We start from the raw sequence: 25,216 nt of genomic DNA, 5'->3' as shown, positions 1-25,216 counted from the left end.
AAGAGGCCAGTACTCAGGACTGATAAAGAAGAACATAAAACAGAGAAACTTTGGAGGAAGAATTGGGAGCTGCAAAAACCAAGTTTGAAAATTGATGATGATCTCTTTTCAATGTTTGTTAATGTGGTTTTACTTAAAAACAATGAATCATACCAAAGAGGACAGAGAGCATCATTATTAGTATTTCATTCCTTAGTAGATAGTAAGAATACACAAAAAAAGTGCCAAATATATATTTTGTAGGGCATAGTTATTAATATTATCCTCTACTTCTTTCCTCTTGTCAGGGCCATGGCATACTCTACCTGGTTAAGTGTATGACAAGACCTTAATTACTTTGCTTCTTTTCTCATTTGAAATATTTAGGAAATAAATCAGGTAAGAATTATAGAGCAAATAATATTAATATTCTCACCTCAGGAGCAGTATCAGCAGTCACACCCACATCATCGTTTGGCAGAGGTGTGGTGGCTGTTGATGAGGATGATGGATTGGAGGAATGGGGAACACTGGAGAGTCCATGGGATGAAAGGGTGACTTCAAAGCACTTCTTTTGATCCATAGCCTCCATAGCTCCAGGAGATATCCACCCTCGCAGATGCTTGTATTTTCTTGGCTGATAGTGATGCAGTTTGTGGGGTGACTGCAGGTTAGCCGAGTAAGGGACTTCAATGCTCTTGCTTGCCGTTCTATCAGAAGATGATGAACATTTACTTGATTGCTGAACATATGAGGTGGATGTACTATGTCTATAAGAAATGTGCAAACAAAAAAAATTACATTTTTTCCACTTAATTAAATTGTTGTGAAATGAAATGGAACCACCAAATTTTATAAAACAAACATTATCCCAAACATTATAAAAGTATGAATACAAATTATTTCCAAATAACTATAAAGTTATAAACTCCCCAATAGGATATTGAAATGTAATGAAATAATTGACTTAGTAATTCCACACACTTTATTTAAAAACACACGACCCAGGTTTCGACGTTGAACGTCATCATCAGGTGTGCCATAACTGCGTTACTGGCGCACTTAATAAATCCCCAATAGGATGTTACATAACAACTATAGAGATATTATATTTCATTTTAGGGCCCCATTACATATGCATGGTATGTAACTGTGCTATTGCACAATATGCAGAATTCAACTTTTACTTGACATTGAGTACCAAACCTTAGTTTGCTCTATAATTAACTCAATTTCTGTCAAAAACACCATCATTGACCATTGCCAAATACATTATTGTGATAAAATTGTATCCTGAAATGTAATTTTCATGGCACAATGCCAAGTGGAACCAGGTGATCTTACGAATATAACCCATTCTAAATAAGCCATTATAACACCCATGGTGCCGGCAGAGGCTGGACAATGCAACTGTATTTTAATGGTCTTAAATATTTATTGCTGAAGCCAGGGAAAACTTTCCAACACATTGTTCATAGGATCAGAAAAAAGCTAGCTCCAGCAAGATTAAGAGAAGAAAATATCATGCTACCAAGAGCATTTTGCCTTGCATACATTAAATGGAAGGCAATATATAAAGTTACAAAGTCCAGGACTGATGCTTTTTGGTTACATATTCAGGGACAGTTGGTACCATAAAAAATATGTAGTTATGCTGCGACAACTCTGAGCAACTTCAGCTTCAGGGTGATTTGTTTGGGTACCTTCCTGGAAAGCCAAATCTGGCACAAAGAAAGAAACTGGCCTTTGAAGGAATAATGCAGATTTTATAAACTATAATCCATAGTAGTTAATACTTGTTTACAATATGCTGTCTTCCCTAAAGCCATGAAATACTCTCGAGTTGTTCCCATCTACCAAAGGGTGAAAATGTAACCCTCAGAGCAATCCCTATCTCTACCACACCTAATTTTGGTAAAATTTTAAAAATTATGATGCCACAGTTATACAATTCCCTAGAAAGTAGTCAACTGTTCAGGTTTTACATGAGGAAAATACAACTCAGGCTTTACATCATGTTACCAGTGCCATACTTAATGCTTTTGATGAGCTGGTCAACCTTTCATTAACACTATGTTACTTAATTAAGACTTTTAATAGTGTTTACCATCCTGTTCTTTTAGACAAACTGAAGTACTATGAAATTAATAGAGCAGAACTTGCCTTATTTCAATCTTACCTGTTAGGACACTCACACCGTGTTGAACTGAATGGTATGAAGTCTTCTATGTTCCCTATTCAATATTGTGCCTCTCAGTGCTCAGTTCTTAGTCCTATTCTATTTTTGCTAATGATTAATGACCATCCTTCTCATATTGCAACCACTTCTACCCTGTATGCAGATGATGCAACCCTTATACATGAATATCTCGATCAATAGGAACTAACATATGAATATATTCTATTGTTTCAGGCTTCACTTCGTGGAAGTAATTGATATCCATTATTGAAACAGAAAGAAAGACTCGTACTTTTCCACAGATTTTATTATACGGCACGACGCGTTTCACCGACTTGCGGCATCATCAGGTACAAATTTGCAAAACAGACAGAGCAAGCATATATACCCTCAGGACAGAGTGGGGGCGGGGAGGGTTGGAAGGATTTGAGGGGGGTGGGGGCTCGTTAAGTGGTGCTCGATCCCGTTTCTGGGAGATCTTTCATATAGGATTTCCAACTGCCTACCCACCTCACTCAAAGCAGCCTTCTACCCACCCATAACCCTCTCCAAACTTCTAGCCAATGGAAAAGACACCCAGGATAGCCTTCTCAAATCAGGCATTTATAAACTGAAATGCCAGGATTGCAACAGCGTTTATATCGGTCAGACCGGCAGGAATATCAAGTTACGAGTCAAGGAACACGCTAGGTGTCACAAAAATCGGAATAACAACTCTCTCTTTGCCAAGCATTTACTAGAATTCGACCACAGCAGTGACTTTGTCCCAGAGATATTACACACACTGCCAAAAGGATTAAAAATGGACGCTCTCGAGCAATTAGAGATTAGAAGGCACTTGGCGAACCCCAACACGACACTTTGTAATGAGCAATTGTTCCCATACCCCTCCCCACTCCTCTCCGAGAAATTAGCCTGGAAATGGTCAAAACAATCCATCAACGCACCTGCGAGCCCCCACCCCCCTCAAATCCTTCCAACCCTCCCCGCCCCCACTCTGTCCTGAGGGTATATATGCTTGCTCTGTCTGTTTTGCAAATTTGTACCTGATAATGCCGCAAGTCGGTGAAACGCGTCGTGCCGTATAATAAAATCTGTGGAAAAATACGAGTCTTTCTTTCTATTTCAATAATGGACTAACATATGAAGTTTATACCTCCACAATTTCTGGCACTGAGTAATTTAAAGTAAACGGTGTCACATTGCATTTAGAGAAAATGCAAACTATAACCATAAAAAAATCCCTAAAAAAGAGAGACAGGTAAATACTACCTTAGTATTCAATCTTGACTATAAGCTATGCTGGAGTTTACATATTAATGTTATTAGCAGAAAATTATCAAAGGTAATTAGATATCTACTGAGAAAAGTGAGTATGTTGATCCCTGCACGTCACCTAGCGGCAAGATAACTGTGATGTATGAACCTATTTTATCTTGTCTCCACACAGCAGTGATTCTTGCCCATGCTTGCTGTACAAAATCTCGTGTTGGTGAGAATAAAGGTGCTAGAGAAGCAGCGCGTGTGCATTTAATGGTTTGACCTTGGGAAAAGTACGGCTGAACGTTATGCAATTATTCAAGAGACATATGGAAATGAATCTGTGAATGGGGCCAGTGTTTTTGTTGGTACAACCACTTACCATCTGGAGAATCCTTGACTGTTAAAGAACCGAGAAGTAGATGACCATCAAAATCTACAAACTATGCCCACATCAACAGTGTAAATGATTTATTGGATGCAAAGCATAAGTTAACTGTCATGGAGATTGCCAATGAAGTTGATATTAAAGTTTGATTGTGTTTCACCATTATTACAAAAATTTTGGGTATTCAGCAGATTGTGTCCAAATTTGTGCCATGATTATTAATGGTTAAAAAGAGGCAAAAAACCTCTGGACATCAGTCAGGAACTGCTCAATCATTCCAATGATGACCAAAACTTCTTAAAAACAATCATCACAGGTAACAAACCTTGGGTTTTCGGTTATGATATAGAAACCAGAGCCCAGTCTTCACAGTGGAAGGAGCCATCTTCCCCATGACACATGTGGCGGCTCAACACTTGAATCATCATTGAGCGCCATTGCGAACGCGCCTTCGCCGGCAAGTGTTTTGGCTTCCGGCGTTCGCCACCAGGGTCCGCCGCCAGGGCGCAACCACGCCGCCAGACCCACTCTCACTCTCTCTCTGACTGGCTCTGGACCGTCACGCGCGCCGCCATCGTGGTCAACCCAAGGACGCTGCTTCCTGGTGAAGGATTCTCTCCTGGCTTCGCCACCGCACGGCCGAATATTTACTGAATAATTACTGTTCAATCGCCTCATCAAGGTTTTAATTTTCCGAGCACAATAAACTTTGTTAATTGTTAGGAGGTGTCATTATTTCCACCACGATACCTCCTTCAATAGTGGTGACCCCGACGTGATTCATTTCGCCCTACGTGCTTAGCCATGCCCTGACCACGCCGTTTTGGTCGAGCCCGAATATCTGTACATCTGCCTCGCTATGTGATTAGGCGACTCCTTGAGCGAGAAGAGATGGGCGACAGGAAGCCATCCCAAGTTCTCCGCCATCTTAAGGACTTGGCAGGCTCGTCGATGCCTGACGAGTTCATGCGGTCGCTGTGGCTCACCCGGCTACCCACGCCTCTCCACGCCATCTTAGCAGCTCAAGATGGCGTCGACCTAGACGCCGTGGCTTCCCTCGCCGACAGAATTAGTGAGGTGATACCCCGGGAACGAGTGCCCGCTCCTACCCACGCTCAGGTAAGCGAGGTGAGTTCCGACCCGCCATCTTGTTCCGGTGGATGCTCGGGCATGTTGGCCTCCCTCCTGAACCGAATGGACGACCTCACCCGGCAAGTTGCGGCTCTTTCGGTGGCGCGGCACCCTCGAGAGGAACGCTCCCGTTTCCGAGGCAATTCCCGTTCCCGCAGCCAATCTCGCGGCTCTGAAGACGGACCATCAGGACGCCGTACGACGCCACAACTCTGCTGGTATCACCGGAAGTTTGGTGCCGACGCGCGGCACTGCACCCAGCCGTGCTCATTCCAGGTGCCGGAAAACACCGCGGGCGCTCGGTAGACGCGGCCGCCGACCTTAGCCCTACAGCAAGCCGCCTCTTCGTTACGGACACGACCACAAAGGTACAGTTTCTTGTTGACACTGGTGCTGACCTTTCTGTGTTTCCCCTATCGCTCGTCAAAAGTCCTAGACAGCGGACCGACTACCAACTTTTTGCTGCCAACAATTCCGTAATAAATACGTACGGTTGGGAAGTATTAAACCTAAATTTCGGTCTGCGCCGCGACTTCACGTGGAGGTTTGTTGTGGCAGACGTTGCACAGCCTATTATCGGAGTGGACTTTTTAACACATTTCAGTCTTTTGGTGGACGTTAAGAATTCTCGTCTTACAGACAGTTCGACGACAATTTCCGTCGCCGGAAATATTGTACGCCTCCCGGCAACGCAGATAAAGGCGGTAGTCGGAGAAACCCGTTTTCAGGTTCTTCTCTCGCGCTTTCCCGAAATTACGCGTCCAGCAGGGACACCCGGTCATGCGTCCCACTCCACAGTGCATTTCATTCGCACGACCGCAGGTCAGCCGGTGTCATGTAAACCACGCAGGCTTGCTCCCGACAAACTTGCCGCAGCCAAACGGGAATTTGAATTAATGGTGCGATTAGGGACAGCCCGCCGCTCGGATAGCTGTTGGTCCTCCGCCCTCCACCTTGTGCCCAAGAAGGGAGACGAGTGGCGCCCCTGCGGAGATTATCGCGCGTTAAACACTAGGACCATCCCCGATCGCTATCCTGTCCCCCATATCGAGGATTTCGCTGCATCCCTCAATGGTGCTCGTGTTTTCTCCACCATTGACCTCGTGAGGGCATATAACCAAATACCTGTGAACCCGGAAGACATACCGAAGACTGCAATCACGACCCCCTTTGGGTTGTTTGAATTCCCCTTTATGTCATATGGACTGCGAAACGCCGCACAGACTTTCCAACGTTTCCTCGACGAGGCACTCAGAGGTCTCTCCTTCTGCTACGTCTAATTAGACGATATTTTGGTCGCCTCCCAAAATGAGGACGAAGATGAGCATCATCTGCGTGAGCTTTTTGGCAGATTAAAATCATACGGTGTGCTCATTAATCCTGCAAAGTGTGTTTTTGGTGTTCCCAATGTCAAGTTTTTAGGATATAGTGTAAGTGCCGAGGGTACAACGCCTTTAAGTGACAAAGTGAGTGCTATCGCCGACTTCCCACTCCCTGTGACGGTGAAACAGCTCCGCCAATTCTTGGGGATGCTGAATTTTTATAGAAGATTCCTTCCCCATGCCGCCGACTTACAGGCCCCCCTCAGTGAAGTGCTACGCGGTGGTGTACACGGCCGCGACAAAGTGGATTGGACGCCCGAACTGCGCCTTTCTTTTCAGCGGTGTAAAGACGCTCTTTCGAACTTTGTGCTTCTCGCCCATCCGGCCCCCTCCCTTCCCCTCGGCCTGTTTACCGACGCCTCAGACTTCACCCTGGGAGCTGTGCTCCAGCAGCGCACTGAAGCGGGTTGGCAACCGCTTGGTTTCTTCTCCAAAAAACTAAGCTCGGCCGAGAGAAACTACAGCCCTTACGACAGGGAGCTCCTGGCGATTTATCGGGCGGTCCGGTATTTTCGCCACATGGTGGAGGGTCGGAATTTTACAATTTTTACAGACCACAAGCCGATAGTGTACGCGTTCCGGCAAAAACCTGACAGATGTTCGCCCCGTCAATTCCGCTACCTCGACCTGATCGGCCAATACTCGACAGACATTCGTCACGTAGCCGGCGCGGATAATGTCGTGGCGGACGCTTTATCGCGCATCGATTCCTTGTCCTCCGCGGTGAATTTTGAGGAGTTAGGCCGTGCACAGGAGGCAGACGCTGAACTTGCTGCGCTCCTTAAGAACGAAGAGTCTTCCCTCAAGCTCAGAAGACTTCCTGTTCCCGGTTGTGCTGTGCACTTGTTTTGTGACACATCCACCCCTTGTGCTCGCCCATACGTCACTCCCACATTCCGGCGTCAGGCGTTTGATTCGCTTCATAACCTGGCGCATCCCGGAGCGAAAGCGACGATAAAACTCGTGACATCGCGTTTCGTGTGGCCCTCTATTAGGAAAGACTGCCGCGAATGGGCACGCGCGTGCATCCCGTGCGAACAGGCAAAAGTGACTCGTCATGTTGCCTCCCCTGTGCGCAATTTCCCGTCTCCCGGGCGGAGATTCGAGCACGTCCACATTGATTTGGTCGGACCTCTCCCAAGTTCACGTGGATTTCGATATTGCCTTACGTGCGTGGACCGTTTCACCCGATGGCCCGAGGCAATACCGATTGGTGACATTTCGGCCGAGACAGTGGCATTCGCTTTCTTTAGCGGATGGATGTCGCGTTTCGGCTCACCCCAACGCATCACTACCGACCAAGGACGGCAGTTTGAAAGCAACCTCTTCCGCCAGCTCTCCCTCATGGCCGGCGCGGAGCATTTCAGGACGACAGCATACCATCCTGAGGCGAACGGGATGGTAGAACGGTTCCATCGACAGCTGAAGGCCGCCATCCGTTGCCACGGGACCACTCAGTGGGTGGACGTACTTCCTGCCATCCTCCTGGGATTCCGCGCCTCCTGGAAGGAAGACCTAGATGCCTCCACTGCAGAGCTAGTGTATGGGGAGCCTCTCCGCCTTCCCGGAGAATTCCTCTCACCAACCTCTCCATCGCAGCCAGCTGACACCACCTTCATGTCCCAGTTGCGCGAGCATTTCCGGGAGTTGAGCCCTCGCCCCGCTGCCCGCCACGGTTCCCGTCAGGTCTTCATCTTCAAAGACTTGCCGACGGCGTCCCACGTCTTCGTCCGGCACGGCCCCCCGCGGGGTTCCCTTCAGCTGCCGTATGACGGGCCGTTTAAAGTTTTAGAACGGAATGATAAGGCGTACAAAGTCCGCTTACCAAACCGTGATGTGTTCATTTCTCTCGACAGACTCAAACCTGCCTTTACGGTATCCAACCTACCAATTTATAACCACCAGGCAGCCGTACCACTTCACCACACCGCGCCACAGCTGGAGGCAGCAGAATCGGACGAAAGATGGCCTGCCGCCTTTACATCGCGCCCAGCTACGCTTCCTGCACCGCCAGACCCTCAGCCCCCAGGTGCTGCACCGCGCACACAGCGCGGCGAACGGACAACCCGATCTGGGAGACGCGTGCGCTTTCCGTCGCATCTTGAAGAATTTCAACTATAATTTTCTCTTTTTTTCTCTTTTTCTTTTGTTGTCTTCACTTCATTACCTAACCTGTCATGCTTCCACCACCCCTACACCCTCCTTCCTTGCCCGCTCACCCGTTATCACCTCCTGTTTCCACAATTTTTCCAATGTCTACTAACCACCAGGGACTATAAAACAACCAAGGGGGTGGTGTGGCGGCTCAACACTTGAATCATCATTGAGCGCCATTGCGAACGCGCCTTCGCCGGCAAGTGTTTTGGCTTCCGGCGTTTGCCACCAGGGTCCGCCGCCAGGGCGCAACCACGCCGCCAGACCCACTCTCACTCTCTCTCTGACTGGCTCTGGACCGTCACGCGCGCCGCCATCGTGGTCAACCCAAGGACGCTGCTTCCTGGTGAAGGATTCTCTCCTGGCTTCGCCACCGCACGGCCGAATATTTACTGAATAATTACTGTTCAATCGCCTCATCAAGGTTTTAATTTTCCGAGCACAATAAACTTTGTTAATTGTTAGGAGGTGTCATTATTTCCACCACGATACCTCCTTCAACACAAAAAAGCTCAGATATCGTGATCAAGGTGATGTTGATCGTTTTCTCATTTAGATTTCTCCCTTCAACATTCTCTCCTCCCCCACTATGCCAAGCACTTCAAAGTTGGTTTTCCTTTCTCTCCACTTCACGTTTTCCACTCTTATCCACATATACATTACAAGAGCCTCAAATCTATGACTATCGTCCTTTTTTAATGATCATGTTTCTACACTGTACAATACCATGCTCAACATTAAGGTTTTTTCAAACTTTTTCTTAGAATTCTCACTCAAACTTCCAATCATTAACTCCATCTTTCTTGTAAAGCTACTTAGCCTAATGCAATTCTTCTTCTTTTACCATTTCAATCCAAAACACTTCTGAGACAAGTAAACTGTTTTAACTACTCTAGTTTTTGCCCTCCTCGCCTAACACTTAGCTTAACCGTTTTTGTTCTGGAAATTCGTATAGCATTTGTTTTATTTACATATATTCTCACCTAATACCTAGAGCAGAGCAGTGAAATTCGAATGCATTCACCATTTCTTGCAACTCCTTGGCTGACTGACAAGCTGAAGCTTCATCATCAGGAAACCTAACTGATTTTATGATTTGTCCACCAGCTGTCATTCCTATCACCAGCACATCCCATGCCTCTTTAATCATTTCCTCCACATACATTATGCGTTGAACAGCACCGGTGACAATGGACAATCCTGCCTTACACCTCTTCCTAACACTGGCCATCCGGACTCTCCGTTCCCCACCTGCACCTGAGCAGTCTGATGTACAGGTTAAGGATTAGCCTCCTTTCCTTCCAATCTATTCCTATTTGTTGCAAAACATTCACTAGTTTTTACCAATTCACTCAAACAAATGACTTTTCAAAATCTAAAAACCGGGCAAATATATCCTGATTGTTTTTTTTGCTCCTCTGTATTACTGATCTCATTACTGCGATGGCATCACGAATGCCTCTCCCCTTCCTAAACCCAAACTGATCATCCCCTAAGTAATCATTTACCCTGCTCTCCATCCACTTATTGATGATCCAGAGAACCACTTTGACTCCCTGCAAAATCAAACTCAAACAACACTGATCTGAAGAAGTCTTCTGGCCAGATTCCTTGATCATTATTGCTATGAATTAGTCCATGAAAACTCTTCCTCTTACCTTCTCCCACACCTTTAAGTGGTTCTGTGGGAATATTGTCCACCCCCATGGCCTTATTTGATTTCAATTCCTTCACTGCCCTTTCATCGCCGAGTATGCTGGGGCCTAAGCTATCTTCATCTATGCCATATTCTCTTTCTATGTCTAATCTAGTTTGCCAAAGTTCAATTATGTTCTTTCTCCTATTCATTAAGTTAGTTGGGTAAAAGTTTCCTTAAGCACACAATTTAGCCAAAATTGAGCCTTTTTAATGTCAACCCCAAACGGGAACAGCTAAAAGTGTATGTATTCATGTAAGCATTACAGATAATTTTACTAGAGTAATGGAATAGTTCCAAAATGAACAAAGGCAAGTTTCTTGAATGGCAAAATGTTTTCTAATAAACCTGAAACCAATTGGAATTAGTAACGGAATGAGAAAAGGAAAGTTACTCGGGTTTGGTAAATGCAATAAAACTTCTGAGCATATAAATTACCTTTTTGAATGAATTCCCTCAAGAGAGGATGAAGATGAAGATGATGAGCAAACAGGTATGGGTGCTCTAACTCTTCTTTTTGGGCTGACCTTTCGCTGCATCCCACCTTGTCGGTGTGGTACTTCCAACAAATTTGAAGCCTTGCTGGTGCTTGTTATTGAGTGAGTTGACTGAAGACCAATGCCAAAAGATAAATCTTTTGAATGTGTTGCATGGCCTCCTGTTGATGAATCATCTCCTCCAAGAACCTGCAAAATGGTCATTTTTTATTTACCTTGTTTGCCGTCCATTTGGCAAATTTTTTGCTTCAAAAACATGCCCTAAGATCAGCCTATCTCATCTGCTGAGGGTGTACAAGTATAATTTTGTCCAAAAGACGCATGCTGATTTGCCAGGAAAAATACTTTTATAATTAAGTATTTTTTTAGCAACAGGCACAGAGAAGGTTTTTAATGAGCCAGTAGTAAGAAATAGAGCATTATTATTTCCTTGACAGAACTTCCTGAAAAAGTTCCAAAATAAATCACATATGTAGACAATGCAGCACAGTAAGTTTTATCTTACAAGTACTGCTACTGTAAAACATATGTGCACTGGACTGATGGGGATTTTGGGAAAATGTATAGCTCTGTGGATGCATTAAAAATATATTGTTTGTCTGTGTAAAATTTCTTTTGGTTGAGGTGCTTTTATAGGCAAGGTTGCTTATAATCACCCTTGGTATTTAATATGATATTGAGACGGCAATTACTGAGTTTAAGGAAAAAAATAGGTGAATGCACAAAGAAAAGCATATATTCTGAGAAATATGATAAATATAGCTGTACTTTCGTAAAAGATAGAAAAGCTGTTCAGAGTTTTAGCGACCATGGAGAAGGAGATGAAAGAGTAATATTACTTAAAGATAAGTGAGGTAAAGGTTGGCAGTTGGCAGAAGTATAGAAAGTGATCTCCAAGTAAGATTTAGGAAAAAAGCATGCTGAAACAGTGGAAAAATTTTGCTATTTTGACAGCAGGATCACTATTGATGGAAGAAACAAAGAGGGAGTAAGCAGTATAGTAATGGAAAAAACAGCTTTCTTAAAAAAGAATCAAACACTATCGGCAAATAATACTAGAATAGACATATGGAAGTGATTCATTGGGAGATATATATACGAGGGTCATCCGGAAAGTAGTACCCGTTCGTGCCGCATGAAGTGCTGACGACGCGAGTAGCCGCTGGACGAGGTCAGATAGCTTCAGTGGCTTGTCTGCCTTCTCTGAGCCAAGTTGCGTGACGCTAGCATTGCCTGTGTTGTTTCTGTGATTGTTTACAATGTTTAAAAAATTGAGAACGCCGCCAGTTGTGAAGTGAGGGCAGTGATTAAATTCCTCAATGCAAGAAACGTTCGCCCATGTGATATTCATCGCCAATTAAAGGAGGTGTATGGAGACAATGTAATGGACGAGTCGTCTGTTCGGCGGTGGTGTCGCAACTTCAACATGGGGAGGGGGAACACACACGACGATGAGCGTTCGGGGAGACCGTCTGTCATTACAGACCAACTGGTGAGCTCAGTTGACGAATTCGTGAGGAACGATCGGCGCGTCACAATTGATGACATCTGTGAGCATTTTCCCAATGTTTCTCGAACAATTGTTCATGAAATTGTTAAACACCATCTGCATTATGCAAAAATTTGTGCAAGATGGGTCCCTCGCGTATCTCAATGAGCTGGCGGCGAAGGACTATGCAGCAGGAATACAGAAACTTGTCACACGTTATGACAAATGCCTTAATTTGCTTGGAGATTATGTTGAGAAGTAGTTTAAAGTATCCTCTTTCAAATAAAATTTTTTATGTTTGTTAATATTTACTTTTGTGTCTTTATTTCACGAACGGGTACTACTTTCCGGATGACCCTCGTATGTAGTATCCTTTTCTAAGGATGTGAGATGTGGTACTAGATGAGAAAATCATAGCAAAAAAGATGGGAGATGATGGAAGTGTGATGTCATGAAATAACACTGAAAATAAAATTGATAAAGTAGCAAATGAAGAGGTACTCTGATGAGTGCATGCAGAGAGAGAAGGTTGTGAAGGACAGTTATAGGAAGAAGAGGAAGGTTTGATATATTTTGTGGTATGGCAGCTTTCTCAAGTTCATGACTGAAGGAAAAATGGAGGGGAAAATTAGAGAGGAGGACTTGAAATGAACTATGAGAAGCTGTTCTGGAAAATGCCAGTGCAAGGAGCTGCAAGGGAACGAAAAGATTGTCAGATTGGAATAGAACATAAATTGGAGAGATGCTACAAACCAATCCTCAGATTGACAACCTATGATGATGTCAAGTAAACAAGTCTAGCAAGATTAAATCACTTACCTCAGAGCTTGGGCAATCATAGAGGGCATCAGAATCTGTGAGTGGCAACGGTGGCCCTTTCCCAAAGAATAGGGCTGAGAAGGGTCTGGGGGAGGAGTTGTGTCCGAATGGAGATGAAGAGGGGAGTGAAACTCGATCACTTAGAGGGCTTTCACTCCTTGAGCTCACAGGGCTGAGTTTGGATGCTGGCCCAGGTTCAGCCTCAACTGGTGGTGGTGACGCACCTCTGACTGCAACTACAATGGATGGAAGCTGAAGAGTCTTCTGCATTGTGGAAGTGGATTTTCCAGTCTCTCCTTCAGTGCCTTGAATTGAATGAAGAATATTTGATGGGATAACTTTGAGCTAATAAAATAAAAATCACCTCAAGAGAGCACTATTATTAAGAGGAAGCAAAAATTTCAAGCCGAATAAAAACTGAACCTTACTATTCTCCTTTTCCCTGAGCTTCAATTTGGTACTGTGAATTATGATAGGGAAATTGAAATCCATTCATGCACTTATCCTTCATTTGAAATCCACTTATGCATAGCAGTTTTGTAGCACACATGCACATCTTGCTAGTGTGCAAATGCAATGTGGGTCAATGGAACACAACTATGCTTTGTATTTCAAACGAGAGGGATTGATTTGATCACTACTCACGTGTTCTTCCTGAATAGAGATTTTGGTTTTGGGTGTAGCAGAGAAGTAGACATGGATTGTCCACTATATGCACGTGAATCCTATGTCTATTTGGTACTTCTTAGTAAATTAGATTTAAGTTATTTTTAAAATAATGTATCAATATGTTGAGCTAGTTTTAAATGTTGATGTATTTTGAAAAATTTTATCATTCGCTGATTTGAATACTATTTCACCTTTATGAATAATAATGAACCACATCTAAGCAATGTTACCATACCTCTGAGTTACAGAAAATAAAATTTATATTCTTTTATGTTAACCTCCACAAATACATTCAATGCATATTGTATTTATCCTAATGATATCATCAAAGAATTTTGGCATTTCAGAAAAGAGTTTAATAGCTCCTTCTTATGAGTTGAAAGGAATTCGACTATTGTGAGATTAGGAATAATTAGAATTAAAAAACATCAATGACATAATAAAGCCTTAAGTCTTTAAATATTCAGTATGTATCACACAAAATGTTCAGTATACATATTCCAAAAAAGGTAAAGGCTACATCATGTGTGGACTACAGAATAATAAGTTTGATTTCCCAAGCAGCTAAAGTGGTTTTCAGGATCATCAACAAAAGGAGTAGGTCAAATGATTACTTAGGGGATGATCAGTTCGAATTTAGGAAGGGGAGAGGTATGCTTGATGCCATTGCAGTAATGAGATCACTGATAGAGAGGAATATAGAATACAATCAGGACATATTTGTTTTGTAGATTTGGTTTGTAAATTTGCTTTGTAGATTTCAAAAAGGTGTTTGATAAAGTGAATTGAGGATAACTAATGGGTATATTGCAAAAAATAGGAATAGATTGGAGGGAAAGGAGGCTAATCTGCAACCTGTACATGTCTCAGACTGCACAGGTGCGAGTGGGGAACGGGGGAGGGGAGTCCGGATGGGCAGTGTTAGGAAGGGGTGTAAGGCAGGGTTGCCCATTATCACCATTGCTGTTCAACCTGTATGCAGATGAAATGGTTAAGGAGGCATGGGAAGAACTGGAGGTAGGAATGAAAGTGGGCGGGGAATTCATAAAATCAGTTAGGTTTGCTGATGAACAAGTTCTAGTTTTTAATCAGCAAAGGGGTTGCAAGTATTGCTGAGTAAACTGGAAACTCAGTGCGATAGATATAAGATGAGAATCAATATTAATTAAACAAAGGTTATGCAATTTTCCTGAAAGAAAAAGGCCAATGTTAACATTAAAATAGGAGGGCAACAACTAGAGCAGGTGCTACAGTTTACGGAGTTGTTGGAGCATGGTGGAGGTGTTTTGAAGCAAAATGGTCAAAGTAGTAGGGACATAGGGAAAGAATTGCACTTGGCAAAGAGGCTTTCACAAGTAGGTGGCAATTGATGACAAGGATGATGAGTAAGAACATTAAGGAAAGGTAATTTAATACTTTTTATGGAGCATGGCTATGTACGATGCAGAAAATGGTCGCTGAAGTAGGTTGATAATCGTAGATTGGAGGCTTTTGAAATGTGGGTGTGGAGAAGGATGGAGATGGTGAAATGGACCAAAAGGAAAGCAAATGAGGAAGTGGAATTTATGTTTGGGGAGGATGAGGGATTCCTGGAAGTAATCATAAGGAGGCAGGAAAAATGGATGAAGGGCGTGTTGATCAGCAGTAGGATGTTGACGACTGTTATAGAGGGGAGAATGTTGGGCAAACGAGGAAAGGTCAAGGATAACATAGGGATATTGGACAGAATGAAGAGAGGGAAGAAGTGTGTAGAGATGAAGAGACGATTATTGTAGAGTAGGACTTAGGGTTGTGTTTTGTTAGGAGAAACAAGGTATTTATTAATTCGGTAGTTGTGCCCATCCAAAACATACCCCAACTGGTAAATTACCAATAATTATTATAATGTGACAAATGATGAAACATGGATTATCTAAAATCAATATAATGGATGGAGGCTTGTCCTTCAGCTTTGAAAAAGGTCAAGACAGTGGGAAAGGTCATCAGAACAATAAACCTGCCCACTTGGTGATTGGTCTTGGTGATGGGAAAATTGAGGGATTTGCATAATTAAGTGCACTATGAACATCCACAGTATTCCCAGGATTTAATTCCTTTGGACTTGCACTTCTTCCAAAATTCAAAAGCTTCCTTGCTGGATAATGTTTTTTGTCCAATCAAGAAGCAATTGAGGCTGCAGACAAGTACTTTGAAGTACCTCTGGAAGAACAACACTGAGTCAGGATAATGGCACTGGAGTACTGCTGGATGAAATGTATGAATACCAAAGGTGATTACGTTGAAAAATAAAACTTTTTGAAAATAAATTGTCATTTTCATCGTATGGCTGAGGACTTGTCAGATCGCCGTGTTCCTTCATATCCAAGTATTACTCGTCTGTTCATTTGTATATTAAGTGCCCTTTAAAAGCATATGAAATGCCATATCTCATTATATACCACTAACAGTAGCATTCACAATCATTATACGAGGACCTGCAGTCATCTACATGTGAACTTCATCAGAACTTGCAAGTCTACTTTTCCCCCCATAACATGGGACTCTTATTATATAATAACCTTCCTCTGGTTATCAAGAGCATAGAAAAAATGTCCACCTTTAAATTCAAAGTGAGGGACTTTTTCATGCTACACTTATTCTACACTATTGATGAGTTTCTGAATATGTAACAATGTATTGTATTTTATGTTAAGATCTTTGACGTGCCGTATATCTTGGAACATGAATGTACCCAGATCCTCATGCAAATAAATAAATAACACTAGTCAAACTGTTAAAAGGCATACCTTTCATATTTGGTGTTTTACCAACCTAGTTTTACCATTTTTTTGAGTATTTAATTACTCATTACATTGGCTCTGTACTGTTCTCGGTAATGATTACAATCCGTTGTGTGACTAGCTAACAGAAGATATATCATCTGCAAATCCAACTGACCTCATCAGGTCCCTGCCTACTTTCATTTCTGCATCTAGCTTCCTCTCTCCCCGTCTTCTTCTATATTCAGGTATGCCAAAGAGAAAATGTGATGCATTCTACCTATTCCAATTACTTAATCTTTGGATTAAGGCTTCAAAAAGCAATAATGATCACTGGACCTATCTTACTAATGATTATTTGTAAAACTGCAATTGTACAGTAATCAGGTAAATACCTTGTACTTAAAATAAATTTTTTACATAGTTTTAAAACAATTTAATGTTTTTTCCAATTTATTTTATAAACAACCTGAAACCAAATGCCTCAGAAGATGCAAATGTCAATGTTAACATTAGATCAAATGTTCTATTTTCAGCCACTAATATTAAAGATAAGGTGATATGCATGTTCAAGATACATATAATTATGTATCTCAATGGATCATCATTAACAATTGCAAGAGCTATTTGTTAACACAAAGGTATTAATATGTATTATAGTTACGATATAGTCGAAAATAAGCATATCAATAACAGAAAAAGAGATTTAGTGCAAAAAATTAAAGTGTGGTGGGTAAAATTATTAAAATATTTAAATAGTTTATTTCATTGATTTTCTTCTTTCTATGCAGGAGAAACATCGTTAACAGCCATAAACTTTAGTGCCTCATCCACTATCTGAAACTTGGGCCAGAGTCATCCTAATATGAATATGAATTGAACCTAATCATTGAAACATAAAACAATACACTAGAATCTTTTGTTTCAGAAACGTAACCTAAACCATCAAGTTTTATGTGGAAAAATGTGGAAATAAATATTTTGTGACGCAATAATGGAAGAGCTCATGAGTTGACTGAATGTATCTGATTAGAGGGCAGTAATAAATAATATAAATAATCAGTGGCTTTCATAAATAAATAATCCTTGGCTAACTGAAGAACTTTAAAATGAAAGTTGTACACTTTCAATGCCTGATGCGTGGACATTACCCCATTAAGCATTCAGCACAAGCAGGCATCAACATGTGGAAGGCATCCCGTTCAAATCTCTCGTACTTACCGATTCCTTCATCATTGGAATCTGGTGTCGTGCTAGAGTTGTGTCTTTCCACTCTTCTTCTTCCCCAAGCCCTCCCCTCCTCTCCACCCCCTTTTACGCCTTCTTCCTCCCCCCCAGAACTCCTTCCGAACTCCTCTACCGCCTCACAACTAGACCCTCCCGAGTTCTGTGGCTTCCTCAAGGACACTGATAGGGACTTCGGCAATGGGGGACTCCCAGGGGGCCTCTCCACCACTCCTGCATCCTCCACATTTGGAGCCTGCAGCAGTGGTGACGGGCGACGCGTCCACGAGTGACAGGACGGCACTGGAAGGTGAGGCATACCTGAGCCATCGTGGTCTGAACACGTTGGTGAACTCTGACCATTCCCTCCCACTCCACTCAGGGGAAGGTTCAAGTAATGCTGATGGTGGCTCTGAATGGATGGGTGCGGTGGAATGGCGCCAGTGCTGCCTGCTCCAGCATTGACATGAGGGTGGAGGAAGTGTCCCGTCCTGTGATGTGGGAGGAGGAGGTGGGGGCCATGGTGCGGGTGATTGCCACTGGGGTGCTGGTGTGGATCCTCTGCATCCGTTGCATCTGACGGGCAGAGGGGGTTATTGGACCCTGCCCTCGAGGGCCCGGGGCTAGCCATGGATGAATATCCCGAAGAGCTTAAATTAGACTCGGAAGCTGTTCTTTCACCTCTGGAGCACATTGAAAAGGGGGACAGGTAGGTCATTCCACTTTGGCCAGAACACTTTGTGCCGTCATCACCTAGCCTTCTTCCACTTGGTCCTAGAGTATTGGTTCCAGATGATCGATAGGAAGAAGTATTACACCTTCCACCATTGTTATCGACGCAACCATCGTCCATCTCATCGGATTCACTCATGGTGGCAGTAATTGTTATTACTGGGGGGCAAATTGGCAGGTCTAAGGAGGTGGGCTTATCGGGGCCATGAAGGAGCAGTCTTTTGTTGCCTGGCTGCGAAACTTGGGGAGAGAGAGGGGGCTGAAAAAATATTGGAGGGGGGTAAGAGTGATGCTCTGAAAGTCTTCTCCGTGGAGGAGGAGAACCAATCGGCAGCATCATTAGGGGGCGGTTGGCCATTGTTGTCCGTGTGGGGGAGGGCTGTTGAACCGTTATGGTTGGTATAACTAAAGGAGGCGTGGGAGAGAGGGACGACTGCGGCTTGGCACTCTTGGGCAATGAGCAGTTCCCCGATGAGTGAGTCTCCTCAGACATGGTGTCCACGCCCTCAGGGGAGTCTTCCTCGAGACCTTCATCTCCTACGTCATCGTCTGTGGCCTCTAGGCATGCAGCATCGATGGAGAGTGCCCTCTGCTCCTCTCCTGCCTTTCCTCCTCCCTCCTCCTCCTCACGGTCGCCCTCCTCCGTCTCCCCCTCCTCCGTCTCGTCCCCATCGTCCCCCTCGTCCCCCTCTTCCCCCTCCTCCTCTTCCCCCCCCTCCTCCTGCCCCTCCCCACCCTCCCCGCCCCCGCCGTCCCCTCCCTCCTCCTCGGGACTCTGACTCGCAATGCACACCCTCGCCGGCTCCTCCTCCTCTTCCTCCTCCTCCTCCTCACCCTCCTCATCCCCCTCCCTCCCCCCATGCGCTTGCCCTCCAGTTCCAGTGGTGGGCACGCTGGAAGAGCCCTTGCCCAATGGCAGTAGGCCACGCTTTGTGGGGGAGGGGGAGGGTATCTCATGGATTGGCGACAGAGGAGGGTGGTCCGCGGTGCCCATGCTCGACGATGGTGGCTCTAAAAATATGGATGGGCCTCTGGTGGAGGATATCCCTTCCTTGTTGCCCAAAAGGGCATCAACCACAGTCACTTGGATTTTGCTTCGGCTAGACTTCTTTGCGGCAGCTGGGGCGGCACCTGTGGTGGATGCTTGAAGCGATGAGGACGAAGGCGAGGACGACACTGAGGATGACTCATCAGAGGCTGGACTTGAAGGATGTTGAGGGCACGGGGAGTCTTGGATGGGCGGCACTGTTTCCGGTACCGGTTTTGATGCTGGAGTTGCTTCACTGCCACTGCCTGAAGCAGATGATGACCCCATTTCGGCAGAGACACGGCTGAGAAGACGGGCAAAAGTAACCTGGGTGGAAGGAATATTAATATTGAACCAAGAGGAATAAATGTTTAGCTTTTATACTTATAGATGTAATCATTCTGAGGGTGTACTTTTAAGTTTAGACATACCAAAATATTGGTAAAATGGCATGCAAAATTTGAAATAAAGAACACATTGGTCACCATGGAATCACGGCCACATTCCTCACAGCGGAATTGTTTCACTGTGCATTATGGCCATGGAAGTAGCATATTAAATCTTAAGCCATTGCAATGCCTTGGCATAGAGTGATTAGCCATAAGATGTCGGCGTGTTTGCAAAGCAATTATAGTAGGGATAAAAAATATGCATTGATATATATTCTGCTGCCTGAAAGGAAGAATCTATTTCCTCTCAGTCATGAGGCAACAAGTAATGCCATCATCTCTGATACATAGTACTCATCTCATAAACTACCTTTGAATTTGCAGACATTAACATAATATTGAATTAATAATTTGATTTTTATTACCAATGCTTGAAAAACTATCAGCTTAACCTTACTTTGGAGAAAAAAGTTCAAAAGAAATAAAAGCACAAATTTTTATAATAAAGTTTCAGCTAGCCATTTACTTCAACAAAAATGTTATTAATCTTGCCTCACTTGAAATCAAAGTCTGCTTTTTCACTCGAAAACAAGATATTACATATTATTATGATCCATGTTCCAAACCTTCTTATCCAGCCGGCTGGCAGTAGGAGGAACTGGTGGCATTAATGGTGGTCCAGGCAAGGGCTCATCCAATACAATGTCATCTCCCAAGCATGCTTCTCCCCCTCTCTCCCCCATGAACTTTGTCTCTGATGTGTTGGCAAGGTTTGCTTGAGAATTCGGTGGGCACTCCCCAAGTGACAGTGATTCTGAAGGAGGCAGTGAGATGGACAGCCGTGCTCCAGTTGCCACTGGTGCTTTGGGGGCGGATGAAACTAGGCTCTGGAGAATCTTCTTCTTCTCTGCCTCTGCCATGGCTGCGGCCGCTGCTGCAGCTGCACCCAATGGAGTTGCGGAATGCTTTCTCGTTGGACTTGAGTTGTTCCTTTTTTTTCGGCTCGATGGTGAACCTGAAATTGAAATACATTAAGACATTTGGTGGGGAACATCTGGACAGTCACCACATTCAAAATTAAATGTTGACTATTTACACTATGAATTCCCATTTAGTTTTAATGTTTCCTGACATATATACCAGTAATAAATGTTTTATATACTTTAATATTTCACCATATAGCAGGTAGCTACCATACAAATATGTACTATCATGGTCACATTTGTATGCTCTTCAAATATTTCAGTAGTTGTAGAGAAGTAAATATGAGTAAGATTACAATAAAAAGTTTTTATTATTTGATCTTGTAATGAGATTATTAATTTAATGATTTATGCTAAGCAAGAGTCGAATTCCATGGGTGAATGTTTGTAGTTTCCATTAAAAAGTAAATGGAATTACAAAGTAATAATCTCAAGAAAATTTAAGGCCAACCATCTACCCTAGAGGTTATAGCAGATTTCACAAAAACTGCTATTAAAAACCAGCAAATGTTGATCACACATATTAGTCCAAAATATCAAAAATAAAACATTAATATAGTATTTTTACAAAGAACTTAGGAACTCGTACAATTTTGTACTCACAGCATAAATGCTATTATGGAATGATTTTGGAAATTTACTGAAAGAGTTTAAGTACTCTTTTAAAACATTTAGTTTGAAAAATCCTGACATACATTGAGAGAAATCAAACACACATAAATGTGTTGGCAAACACAATCAGGATTTTTTTTCATTTTATCATTCATGCTAGTTAAATTTTGCATAGGTGTATATACATTTTTTAACTAACCAATATACTCTAGCACTATAAATGGAGTCACTAAGGAAGCATCTAGCAGCATCTTTCTGCTGGGTTAGTATTTACATCAAGAATTTTAGTGACTAATAATTTACGCTGTATTCAACACCATTTATTGGCTACCAAAGTAAGTAATATATTTCACACCAAAACTACATCTATGATTCTCAGATTGGATGCCATTACTTAATTTTTCTATATTACACCAACTACCATGAATGATTACATTACTGCAAAAGCTAGTGGAAATGAAGAGAGAGTAACAGTTAACTCAGCTGAAGACGGTGCAAATGCAACGTATAACCAAAGAACAGCGTGCAACCAGCCTTGAAGCCACTAAAGCTGGGACAGAGGTGAGAGAGATAGAGAGAAGAGTAGAGAGAGCAGGGTGGACATGTGTTTTGGGTGACGGACAAAGCCTTACGTCTGGGTGGCAGCTTAAGCAAATCATCCAGACTGGATGTTCTGGCGGCGGAGGAAGAGGAAGAGGATTGCTGTTGGGAGCCAGCTCCCCCTAGGAGCTGGGATGAGGAGGCCTGGCGATGGGGAATCATTGGGGCATTGGGTTTTCGGTCTGGAATGGCAGGCGTGTTAGGGCAGGGTGGGGACTGAGCCGGCTGCGCGAGCTGAGGCCGTTGCATCTGCGCCGAGGTCCCGCTGCCTCCTGTCAGGCTCAGGAGAGATGGTTTTCGGATACCCAGGCGTCCAAAGAGAGACCGCGGAGGCTGCTGGCCACCAGGGTGTGCTTGGTGGTGGTGGGACCCTTCCACTGCGATGCCATACCCCTGGGCTCCCCCTAGGGACTGCAGGTTGTCCCGTGCAGAAGAGGATGCCGTGACTCCTGTGGAGAGAGATAAAGCGGGAGCTCTGCAAGGGATGCTGCCACTGGTATGAAGACGTGTACTTTGTGAGTTTACCAGGAGCTACTATACTCAAACCTTAGAAAAGATGAAGGCACCACATATAAAGGACTTCATCAGTCAGTAGAGATATACAGATGACCTAAGATGAAGAGGCATTGCTTACTACCTTCAATAATGGCAAAAGTTTCAAGGACTAAATATTGTAGAATTGACTCATAAACCATTGATAGGACAACAGCTGCAACAGAAAAAAATCAACTTCATTCATAAATACATTACGGCTACATCTAGCTTCATTAAGCTATTACATCTCCACCACCCTAAGGTAAAGAAAATATTTTTAGTCATCATTTGGGTTGGGTATTGTATTCAATGTAAATTTGGAATGATCCAAAGAAATAAAAAAAACACTTTTTTTCATGAGGAAACAATATAATTTACATATTTCAATTCACCTGGCAGACTAAGGTTATCATTTGCTGTTTTTATACATACCAAGTAGAAGTTTGAACTATTCCCTCACTAGAGGAAATTTCCAAGCTGCCAATATTTTGAGCTTTGGTGATAGTTGTTTTCAACAAAATATAGAACAACCACCACATACCCTGATGGTGGACATCTCTCATAATTTTCAAATCTTTCCCTGTTTATAGAATGTATTTCCCTTCCAGCTGATGAAGATTTAATTGCATGAGGAAGGATTGTTTCCTATTTAAAGTTTAAACTGGTAAGAATCCACTTCTCATTTAGACACAGGGAAACTTGTATTGCCTGAAACTCACCTTGTTAAGTCACTAACAAGATATTCGTATGAAGCATACATTCATGGATATCATCTCCATACATGTAATAGTTGCTTTTAGCTTTGCGTAAAGTTATTAGAAAAACAGGGCTATAGAATCCAGTCAAACCATTATGATTTCAGGTGAAGCATGACCTCCAATTCCCCTCCATTACACACTTGGCCAATCAAGAGCTTATTGCAAGGAATGCAAATCTTTTAGCAATTGAGTCCTAACGTTTATATACATAATAAGAGTATACTCTTTACTTGCATTGACCCCTTGAGTGACTACCTTGGGATCGCCCGCAGCACCCTACCAGCTGTGCGTAAAACTTTGGGCACACATGCCTAGGGTTTGCCACCCCAGGCCTAGTATGTCCCCATAGCTTCCAACAAATGTGGTCCCATTCCACTACATAAATGTTAAATCCAAGAACTTCAAGCAACCAGTTTGACATCCTTAATAGTACTATAAGTTGTGTTATATGATGTCCTCATAGATGAGCAAATTATACCAATGAGCAAAGACTGTTCCAGAATTGATATATTGAAAAATTATTTATGAGAACGTCATAAGGAGTTAAGAATTTTTTTTCACATTGCATTCATTTTTATTTTTAACAACTACCTAACTGTTTTTATTTCTTAATGTCTGTTGTAATAGAAGCTTGCGTGTATATAATTTTTTGGTAGCCTATCTTACTCCAGAAAAACAATTATTTAACTCAAACACTCAGCTCATTAAATATGTAAACTATTGGCTTAGGTATGTGGATGGTATTCTTTGCTTTTGGAGTGGAACCAACCCACAGTTAAATTCCCTCCTTAAACTTCTAAATAGCTTGCACCCAAGCATTTCTTTTCTATGGAGAAAGATCAACAATCCACTGTTTACTTTTTAAATTTAAGAATCTCATTAATTAAACAAAAACATTTATTTGGTATTTTTAGAAAATCTACCCACACTGATCATATAATCCTGAATGACTCCTCTTACCGCTTTTGCCATCAATACACCACCCTCCTGTCATTGTTCCATCATTTTCTAAAAGTTCCACTCATCCCAAATAATTGCATCATTGAACTAGAAATCATAAAAGCCACAGCTTCAAATAAAGGCTATGAACACAGTTTGGTTGGTAATTTATTAAAGAAAAATTTATAAAAAGTATAATATAAATCAAAGTGTAACCACTGTACATAGCACAATATACTTGTGTACTCATTTAGACAGATAGAAACATCCAAAAATGGACTCAGGAGCATTTTGGTGCATTTAAATATTCTGGCTCAACCTCCCTCTTGGCCAAGAACTTAAAAGAACAGAATCACAATGGCGACTTTGTTCCAGAAGTGTCAAATAATGTGCCCAAAGGTCTTCAGTTGGATGCCCTCAAATAGATGGAAATTGGAAGAGCTTCACTTAACTCAACAGTAATTAGGACCCAATGAAATGGGCATCAGATTATTTAACAAACTACCCAAAAGTATCAAGGATACACAGGGAACTGCCGTATTCAGGCATAAACTAAAAAGATATCTACAACGCAATTTGTTTTACTCGGTTGATGAATATCTCAACAATATTCCCGACCAGTAAGTTCATACTTTTAGTTTCTAGCAATGGTAATGGTCTGATTCATATTTGTGATCAATGATTTTTCTGAATTTGATATTGTATGTGCATGTTACAGCCGATGTTCATGGGTTTGTACCAAACACTTATGTAACTATGAGCATCTATTCTTTTATGTATCTTAACTGAGCCTGTGTCTTTGCTCCTCATTGACGTGCCTTATATCATGTACATACTTCACCCACCTGGTATTTTTGTATTGTGATCTCTGGGCAAATAAAAAGTAATAATAATAATAAAACACTCTGTAATGAACAAATTTTTCTCGACCCCTTCTCATTAAAAATAACAGTTTCAGGTTTAACTTTGTGGAATTCCTTCCTGAAAACTTTGCACTTCCAAATAAAGATGTGGAA

The 25,216-nt window shown here is 42.6% G+C and overlaps 1 protein-coding gene across 1 annotated transcript in view; it reads right to left on the bottom strand.

Annotated features, from left to right (window-relative positions):
- LOC139696479 (uncharacterized) overlaps positions 1-25,216 on the bottom strand; it is a 434,479-nt gene that overhangs the window by 26,987 nt on the left and 382,276 nt on the right. Inside the window, exons 19-26 of the mRNA XM_071595264.1 lie at positions 21,849-22,418; positions 20,401-20,789; positions 19,143-19,712; positions 17,721-19,019; positions 17,624-17,678; positions 12,975-13,279; positions 10,608-10,855; positions 416-749 (exon numbers count right to left, since the gene is read on the bottom strand). Of these exons, the coding sequence (XP_071451365.1) occupies positions 416-749; positions 10,608-10,855; positions 12,975-13,279; positions 17,624-17,678; positions 17,721-19,019; positions 19,143-19,712; positions 20,401-20,789; positions 21,849-22,418 (3,770 nt within the window). The remainder of the gene's footprint in view (positions 1-415; positions 750-10,607; positions 10,856-12,974; positions 13,280-17,623; positions 17,679-17,720; positions 19,020-19,142; positions 19,713-20,400; positions 20,790-21,848; positions 22,419-25,216) is intronic.

The sequence above is a fragment of the Hetaerina americana genome, unplaced genomic scaffold (assembly GCF_022747635.1).
Source record: "Hetaerina americana unplaced genomic scaffold, ioHetAmer1.1.p SCAF_7, whole genome shotgun sequence".
In the NCBI taxonomy this organism is placed as follows: Eukaryota; Metazoa; Arthropoda; class Insecta; order Odonata; family Calopterygidae; genus Hetaerina; species Hetaerina americana.
Note: the sequence above shows the minus strand (reverse complement) of the source record. Positions and strands in the feature narration are given on the sequence as shown.